The 8835-nt window shown below is 52.3% G+C and overlaps 1 protein-coding gene across 2 annotated transcripts; it reads right to left on the minus strand.

Annotated features, from left to right (window-relative positions):
• Window positions 1-772: 772 nt before the first annotated feature.
• On the minus strand, window positions 773-4511 carry NMB (neuromedin B). 2 transcript variants are annotated; one of them, XM_017502284.1, is made up of 3 exons: window positions 3924-4511; window positions 3099-3271; window positions 773-1048 (listed from the first exon to the last, which is right to left on the minus strand). In XM_017502284.1, the coding sequence occupies exons 1-3, from the start codon at window positions 4078-4080 to the stop codon at window positions 884-886; spliced, it is 495 nt and encodes a 164-aa protein (XP_017357773.1). In that variant the 5' UTR covers window positions 4081-4511; the 3' UTR covers window positions 773-883. The 2 variants fall into 2 exon arrangements, with proteins under 2 accessions (XP_017357773.1, XP_017357774.1); XM_017502285.1 differs by having other exon boundaries at window positions 773-1053.
• Between the last annotated feature and the right edge of the window lie 4324 nt (window positions 4512-8835).

Raw genomic sequence — 8835 nt, forward strand, 5'->3', positions numbered from 1 at the left:
CGAGGTGTGGGCAGGGCCTCCCGTCAGGGGCGGGGTCAGGAGGCCGCTCTGCGCCCCCGCCCGGCTGGGTTTCGGGTTTTTTGCGCGGAAGCTCCGGGCAAAGTGACTTGAAATCGGGACTTCCCCGGTGTCAGCTCCGAAGAGGACTTGAGGACCAAAAGATCGCCCGTTTTAGGACCGGATATTTGCAGCCCAAGAGAGGGGCAGTTAGTGCTCCAAGCCAGAGATAACACAGAACCGCACGGTTAAATTCGAATTTCAGTAAACAGTGAATAATTTTTTTCGTACGAGTATGTTCTTGCAATATTTGGTCCATTTTATTAGATAAAATTGTTTATCTGAAATTCGAATTTAACTGGGCGTCCTATATTTTTATTTGCTAACGCCGGCAATCCTATTGACGGCCAGAGAAGAGAGTAAGCGGACGGCGGGGTCTGGATCCCAACTCGGCGCTCCCCGCCCAAGCCCCGCGGTGGAGTTTCTGCAGCCCCTTTTACTGGCGAGGAAACTAGAGACACTTGCCTTCGCCAGTAGGTGGCAGAGGTGAGAGTAGAACCCTGCGCCTGGCACAGGGCCTGGCATACAGCAGGCATTATTTGCTTGCTGAATAAGTGAATGAGTAGGAGTCTACAGTCAGTTCCAGGCTGGGGCCACATGGCATGGAGTATTCTGGACTTTTTGGAGCCAGCCTTATCTCACTGAACACATTGCCCTGTCCAGCCCCCTTTCCCTCCCACCCCCTAAAAGATGGGTGGAAGGAGAGGACCAGGCATTTTATGTAAAGAGCAAAGTTTTATTCACAAATTCAACAGGGATGCAGGAAATACAGCAGGAACATAATTTGTGTCTGCATCAGCGATATTTCTGGTGACCCAACCAGAAATCACAGTAACGGAGTAACAGAGATTTGAGCTCGGGATTTACATCCAGATGGGGCCATCACCAGGGTCCCATTCAGCACCTTCCCTGGGTGGGCACAATCTAAGCCATGCTGTTGTGTCTGCCCCATTATTGGTGTCATTTCTGCGGTATTTGTACCAGCAACCTCCTGTACTGAAGAGAAATATACAGAAGAATTGAGCCAGGGAGGGGCTCCTGATAATGACAGGGCATCCTGCCATTCCTAAGTGCCAGATGTCTGCAGAGGTGGGCACTGGCAGGCTGTCAGCTGAGGCAGGGCCCAGAGCACCCTGAATTGCCTTGGAGGGGTCAGGGGCAGCAGTTTTCTCGGAACATAGCCCCAACCACCCAGAGTGGTCATGACAGTCAAAGGAGCTCATGGAAGTAAATCCAAGTACAGTGCCTGGCAGGGGCTAGTCAGTGTCCTCAGTCCCCAACCCCAGACCTCACTCTGAAGCCCGAGACCTATGCACTGCTGCTTCTGAGATTCTCAATTGTTCTGCATGTGCCAGAGCTTCAAAACTAACGCACTAGATGTGACATTGTCTCCCTTCAGACTCAGCCAGCCCAAGCTCCTAGGCCTTACATCTGAGGTCCTCAGGGGCTGCTGGTGCTGTGCATCAGGAAGTCAGGGATGTTGGCTGAGGCTGGGGTTGGACCTTTTCTAGGGAATGCCCCTCCCTTCGATATGCACACACTATATGCTAGGCACAGCAGGGGGATATGAACGGGCAACAGGTGCTGCCAGGGAGCTCACAGACTCGTATGAGCTCCCATTTACTAAGGACTGTCTATGAGCCAGGCACCATGCTGAGCATTTGACATACATTGTCTCATTTAATGGGAGATGGGCCTTATTATTATCTTCATTTTTTTTTTTTTTTTGAGACAGTTTTGTTCTTGTCACCTAGGTTGGAGTGCAGTGGTGCAATCTCGGCTTGCTACAACCTCCTCCTCCTGCGTTCAAGCAATACTCCCGTCTCAGCCTCCCAAGTAGCTGGGTTGACAGGCACCTGACACCACGGCTGGCTAATTTTCATATTTTTTAGTAGAGATGGGGTTTCACCATGTTGGCCAGGCCGGTCCTGAACTCCTGACCTCAGGTAATCCTCCTCCTGCCTCGGCTTCTCAGTATCATCTTCATTTTATGGATGAGGAATATGAGGCTTTAGAGAGGTTAAGGGACATTTCTAAGGTCACACAGCTACTAAGTAGCTAGGTTCTGAGCCCAGCATGTTGTAGTCAGAGCCCACATTCTACCACATTACACTGCCTTCTGCGTACAGCAGCAGGACCAGGGAGGGTGCTGTGCAGTAAGGACAGTACCAGGAGCAGGGAATGGAGGTGCTGCCGCCCAACTGGGCTAGATCTGAAGGCTGGCCTGGCTCCAGCTTTGGGGCCTTGAATCCCCTAGGTCAGTGACTGACAACCAAGAATGATTTGGGGCCTTCTCCCCCAGCAGACATCTGGTGATGTCTGAAGGGCTTTTCAGTTGTCAAAACTTGAAGGGGGGAAGGTGCTACTGGCATCTAGTGGGTAGAGACCAGGGATGCCACTAAACATCCCATAATGTGCAGGTCAGCCCTCACAACAAGGAATAATCCAGCCTAGAATGTCAGGATGTCAGACGTACTGAAGTTGCTCAACTCTGCCACCGGATACCGGGGCCGATGAGAGAATGGGGAGAACTGAGGCCGATGAGAGAATGGGAAGAGCACCGGTCCAGGTGAACAGGGTCCACACTCTGTCTTGGCTGCTGACTTCTCTTTCCCTCTCTGGGCCTCAGGGTCCCAGTCTGGCCACAAACACACACAGGGCACAGCAAAGGTGGACTTGACTAATGCAGCACAGGCGGGACAAGGCTGTGTGCACTGGGAGAGAAAGGCCCTGTTGTAAGAGGCCGATGAGCCCAGTCTTTTTCTTTACACTGGGTGATGAGTCAGGGGAACTTCTTTCCCTACTTCTTGCTCCATGGGGTCTGCCAGGAAGGTCAGCTTCCTTTCTTTGGACTGTTCCTCCTTTGAGCTCTGCCTCAACAGGGAAAAGCCTGGAACCCTGGCTTTTTGGGGTCCACACTCGTAATGTCCTGATCAGACAGTCACACCCTAATACAGTGCTGGGTGGTAATTCCTCCCATGCAGGATCCAGGGATGGCCCCAGCTGGGCCATCCTGGCGTGGGAGTGGGGACCTGGCTCACCTGGATGTGGGGTGCAGGGCGGCTGAGGCTCACGCCTAGAGCCTTCTTTAGCAGGAGGATCCTGAGCAGATCATGACTCAGCTGCAGTCTCTGGTCCCTCAGGGAGGTGTGGGAAGCTGTCCCCAATGGGAATGGGCTGGGAGGCTCCAGACTCTTCTTGCCCATGAAGTGACCTAGAAAGGAGGTGCCCAGGCACAAGGAAATCAAGGAGCGAGGACCCTACCCAAGTGGGAAAGTTCCTCGTCTCTCCTACGGTTCCGTTCTTGTGGCAGGAAGACACTTAACCTTCTTCCTCCTGGTGGTTCCACCTCACCAAGGAGCCACAGAGGTATCTGGGCGGTGGCAAATCCTGCTCCCTCAGCTTTTCCTGAACAAGTAGAGAGGATGGCACAGCTGGAAGGAGGGTGGTATGGTCCAGGGCCAGGGAGAAACTCTGCTAGCTGTGTATCCTGCTTGGACAAGGGATGAGAAAGGGCAGAGTTGGAAGTGGAGCGTGTAGAGGGGCCTGGAAAGTGGAGGTGCAGCAAAAGCACACGGGCGGTTAGAAGAGTCGGTGAAGTCTCGCCTAAGGTAAGGGGCACCGGCTGGCAATGGCATTTAGGATCTAGCTAGCCCAACCCTGCCTTAAACTGGCTGCGCGACCTTAGCCAAGTCACTGACCTGTCGGGGTCTCAAGTTCGCATCTATTAAATTAGATGAACCCCAAGGTTCCCTACCTGCTCCGACACAAGTATCCGTGGCTGAGGAACGGCCAGAGGGTTGAGAAGCAAATGGGGTCTGAGCAGGGTGGGGGACACTTGCTTGCCCGGTTCCCCGAAGACTTACCGGTGGCCCATAGGTTGCCCCGCGGGTGCACTCGGATCTTGCTGGCTCTGTTGCGGGGCTCCGGGAGATCCCAGCTGAGCGGAGCGACGCCCGCAGTGAGCAGGCCGAAGAGCAGGAGGCCGCCGAGCAGCCGAGCGCCCCCCGCCCGCTGGGCCATGGCTGTGCCCGGGCAGCGGCTCGGCTCCGGCGCGCTCCACTGCAGCTCGGCTCCCGGGCCCGCCTTCGCTTCTTTTAAACCCGCGTCCCTGGGGGCGGAGCCTGCCCCGCGCGCCTGCCGCCGTCCCCACCCTCCCGCCCCAGCTGCTGGGTTCCCGGGCAGGGGCACCCTCTTTGGGCCGCCCAGAGACCTGCACACCCGCACTCTGGCCCACACGCGGGCACCGCTTTCGCCTGGGGCTTCTAGCTGAAGCCCACCACCTTCAGGCTAAGGACTGGGCACTGGGCAAACAGGGGCCCAGCCCGGGAGGGGAAGCTGCTTCCCGGCCCTGCTTTGCCCCTCTCCCACGCCTTTTGGCCAAGTAGGCGCTTCAGCCCTCTGAGCCTCTCTTCATGAGGGTAGAGGTCGGGCGAGGGGCCTTCCTCCCCGGTAACAGCCTTTCTTTTTTTTTATTCTGAGACAAGGTTTGTCCCTGTCGCCCAGGTTGGAGTGCGGTGGCGCGATCACGTCTCAGCCACCTCAGAAGCTGGGACCACAGGCACACGCCACCACACCTGGCTTTTTTTTTTTTTTTTCCCCCGAGACCAGGTGTCGCTAGGTTGCCCAGGCTAACACAGGCATTTTTACAGTGTCCAGCCAAGTGCCAGGAACCAAAGGAGTTCCATAAACGAATCCCCATGACCTGCGCCCTCTGGGGTAATCTGACCTGTGTTCACCTGCTCTCTGCCCTCTCACAGCCAGCACCACAATCTGGAAATGTTCTGGTACACGGTAGGTACTGAGGATGGGAATGCGGAGTGATGAAGGGTGGGAAAAGGGCCCTTCTGAGGAATGGGCATCCTGCCGGAGGGCCTGGCTTACGAGCAGGAAGCAGACCTCTGGGTCATGGAAGTGCAAAGAGCACCGGACCCAGGAGTCCATGTACAAGCTGTGACCCGGCTGAATAACCTCACTTTCTTCAGCTGTAAAATGGGAATAACCACAGTGCCCTAATTATAGTACTTTTACATGTTTTAGCGTAAGTACTCTGTGGCAGGAAGCGACAGTTCTGTACGACCTGCCCTCTCACAGCTGGCACTGTGTTCTCCCTAGGAGCTGTCTGGACTTGTCTTGGAAAGAACGTCTGGATCAGCAGCATCATGTAATGAGCAGAGGAAGACACTGTGCTCCAGAATAACACATTTATGTTTGCTTAATTAACTGAAACCCATTGTTCAGAGCACTATGCTAGACACAAAAAGAGGAGAGACAGATAATTCCCTGCTCCCAAGGGAGTTAACCACCTCACTGGAGAGGCAGTACACAAAGGAGAGAGTGAGGCAGCAGCGGGGTGCAGAGCACCCCTTGGACTGGATACCCCCCTGGAACATGGAACAGCGAGGCTGTGCCAGAACCTACTCCCGACTGGTTTGGTAATGGGACCTGCTTCTGGGACTCTTGCTAGTATCTAGCTCAGCAAGGCTGCTAGCTCTGTGGATCCCCATCCTAGAAGGGGAAGCTCACATGAAAAACTGGCTGTCATGCCCAGCTGGAGGCCCAGCCTCCAGGAGCATGACACACAGGACAGGGACGTCTCATTTCTGCCCTGGCTTTCCCTCCAACCTCCTTGCTTTTCATACCCTGCCCTGGCATTTAGAGCTCTCTGCTTTCTCGTCACAGCTTAGCCATGGTGTACAGATGTAGCTCTTATCACCCTCCAGGAATCATTCCCATGACCCCTCCCTCTCCTCTGCAACCATCATACCCCATCCTGTCTTCTCTAGTCCATGGATATAGAAATTAGGGTGAACACACAGAAGCTGGTATTGACTGAGTGCTGCGTTACTTAAATGCTTGAAGGAACCTTATTTGGTAGGTTTCTCCCTCCTCATTTCATAGGTGGGAACAGGCTAAGAGATTGAGCCACTTGCCCAGACATCTCACTGGAATCAGATTTCAGGTCTGTCCTGACCACTGCATCAGGCCCCCAAACCTGTGCAAGGCAGATACAGCTCCCCCTAAATCACTACCACTCCCACTGTGGCATTGCATATTTTAGCACCAAGCTGGGTTTAGATGTCTCAGGAGGGAGAGGGAGTGGCCACTGCATTTCGAGTTTCACCTCTCTTCCACAGGTGACTGGACCTTGAGTTCTGCTAGGTTTTTTTATACTTAAGCCAAGCTTCCTCTGACACAGCCTGGGTTCACAGCTGCAACCACAGCTCTGAGGCTGGCCCCAGACACCCTTGGAACCATTTGATCTGCCAGCCTACTACAGAAAAAAAAAGGGGTCTCTGAGGACCCTGGAGAAAACAGCAAGGAAGCACCTCCACAGACATAGGGGCACTCATCTTCCCTTAGGGAAAAAAATGGAAGGAGGCGGAGGTTGCAATGAGTGGAGATTTCTCCATTGCACTCCAGCCTGGGCAACAGAGCAAGATTCCATCGCAAAAAAAAAAAAAAAAAAAAAAAGGTAGGTGAAATTTGGCTGGGCGCAGTGGCTCATGCCTGTAATCCTCACGCTTTGGGAAGCCAAGGTGGGTAGATCACCTGAGGTTGGGAGTTTGAGACCAGCCTGGCCAATACGGTGAAACCCTGTCTCTACTAAAAATAAAAAAATTAGGCTGGGCGTGGTGGCGGACGCCTGTAATCCCACTACTCGGGAGGCTGAGGTAGGAGAATCGCTTGAATCCAGGAGGCAGAGGTTGCAGTGAGCCAAGATTGTGCCACTGTACTCCAGCCTGGGTGACAAGAGTGAAACTGCGTGTCAAAAAAAAGAGTAGGTGGAATTTCAGAAATGCCTAAGATTGGTAGCACAAGGATAGGATATACAGTTTGAAAGTCACATTCAGTATAACAACTGTATATGGGAAAGAAGTTATTATTGTCTCTGCAATACAAATTTAAGAGAAAGCAAGATAAAATACTCTTGACTGATGAAGATAAAGGGTTGGATATTATAGACTGGCGTGGTGGAAGGGTGTTTCTCAGAAAGAAGAGGAGGTATGAGATTTTTGTTTCCCAAAAGAGGCCATGGGTTTTAAGATTAAGGTACGCTGTTCTACAGGAAAGTCGAAGATTCCTAGTTTAGATGGGTAGCTGGTCTTCTGTGAAGTCGCTTTTCTGCAGCAGTTGCCAAACTATACCAATACTGAGGAACATTCTCTGAAATAGCTCTGTCATTAGGCTCAATAGTACAGAGTTTATTGTAAAAAAAAAAAAGAAAAAGTCGCCGGGCGCAGTGGCTCAAGCCTGTAATCCCAGCACTTTGGGAGGCCGAGGCGGGTGGATCACGAGGTCAAGAGATCGAGACCATCCTGGTCAACATGGTGAAACCCCGTCTCTACTAAAAATATAAAAAATCAGCTGAGCATGGTGGTGCGTGCCTGTAATCCCAGCTACTCAGGAGGCTGAGGCAGGAGAATTGCCTGAACCCGGGAGGCGGAGTTTGCGGTGAGCCGAGATCACGCCATTGCACTCCAGCCTGGGTACCAAGAGCGAAACTCCGTCTCAAAAAAAAAAAAAGAAAAAGTCACATAGCATGGTTAAGAGAAATGTCTTCGTTTTCAGATACCATTTTAAGTTTTTCTTTTAATGTCATTTTATGCCCATTCCATGAAACACAGAAATGACTAGTTCCCTGTTTGCATTAGCTGCTAAGGAGCTGAGAGCCAGAGCTCTGGATCTATTCCAGTAGACAAGAATCTTTTGTTATGTCCTGTGGGTACTACCCTCACCTCTGATTTCTTTTCTTTTTTTTTTTGAGATGGACTCTTGCTCTGTTGCCCACACTGGAATGAGTACAGTGATGAGATCTCAGCTCACTGCAACCTCCGCCTCCCCGGTTCAAGCAATTCTCCTGCCTCAGCCTCCCAAATAGCTGGGACTACAGATGCCTATTACCACACCTGACTAATTTTTGTATTTTTAATAGAAACAGGGTTTCACCATGTTGGCCAGGATGGTCTTGAACTCCTGACCTCAAGTGTTCTGCCTGCCTCAACCTCCCAAAGTGCTGGGATTATAGGTGTGCGCCACTGCACCTGGCCTTCTCACCTCTGATTTCATCCTTTTCTTATCCCACATTGCTCTCAACCCTGAATTCTTCAATTATTTTCTATTTCATCATATAGTACTGAAGGTATCTTTACACAACAAGACAGTACAAATAAAATATGCAAAGCAAAGGATGAATCAGAGGCTGACTCTGTCTTAATGCCCTCCAGGAGCCAGCCCTCTGGTGGGGAAAGAGACACACATAAGGCAAGCCACTCTAAGGGCATGTTCGAGAGGAGCACGAACAATGTACGGGCCAGCGTGGAGCAGGAAGCATGACACGGGCTCAGAAGCTCCATCTGCAATAAGAAACACCCCTCGGCCGGGCACTGTAATCCCAGCCTGTAATCCCAGCACTTTGGGAGGCCGAGGCGGACGAATCACAAGGTCAGGAGATCGAGACCATCCCCACCAACATGGTCAAACCCGGTCTCTACTAAAAATACAAAATTAGCTGGGCATGGTGGCGCACGCCTCTAGTCCCAGTTACTTGGGTGGCTGAGGCAGGAGAATTGCTTGAACCCAGGAGGCAGAGGTTGCGGTGAGCTGAGACTGCGTCATTGCACTCCAGCCTGGGTAACAAGAGCGAAACTCTAATTAAAAAAAAAAAAAGCCGGGCATGGTAGCTCACGCCTGTAATCCCAGCACTTTGGGAGGCCGAGGCGGGTGGATCACGAGGTCAAGAGACCGAGACCATCCTGGTCAACATGGTGAAACCCC

This window comes from Cebus imitator, unplaced genomic scaffold (genome assembly GCF_001604975.1).
Source record: "Cebus imitator isolate Cc_AM_T3 unplaced genomic scaffold, Cebus_imitator-1.0 Scaffold295, whole genome shotgun sequence".
NCBI classification, from domain to species: domain Eukaryota; kingdom Metazoa; phylum Chordata; class Mammalia; order Primates; family Cebidae; genus Cebus; species Cebus imitator.

Bases quoted from the DNA above. Each gene is read 5' to 3' on its own strand.
- NMB (XM_017502284.1), bottom strand. From the start codon at position 4,080: ATGGCCCAGCGGGCGGGGGGCGCTCGGCTGCTCGGCGGCCTCCTGCTC. The intron at 3,272-3,923 runs GTAAGTCTTCGG...CCTCCTTTCTAG, and splicing joins GGGCAACCTATGGGCCACCG to GTCACTTCATGGGCAAGAAG. The intron at 1,049-3,098 runs GTGAGCCAGGTC...TCTTCAGTACAG, and splicing joins GCCCTGCACCCCACATCCAG to GAGGTTGCTGGTACAAATAC.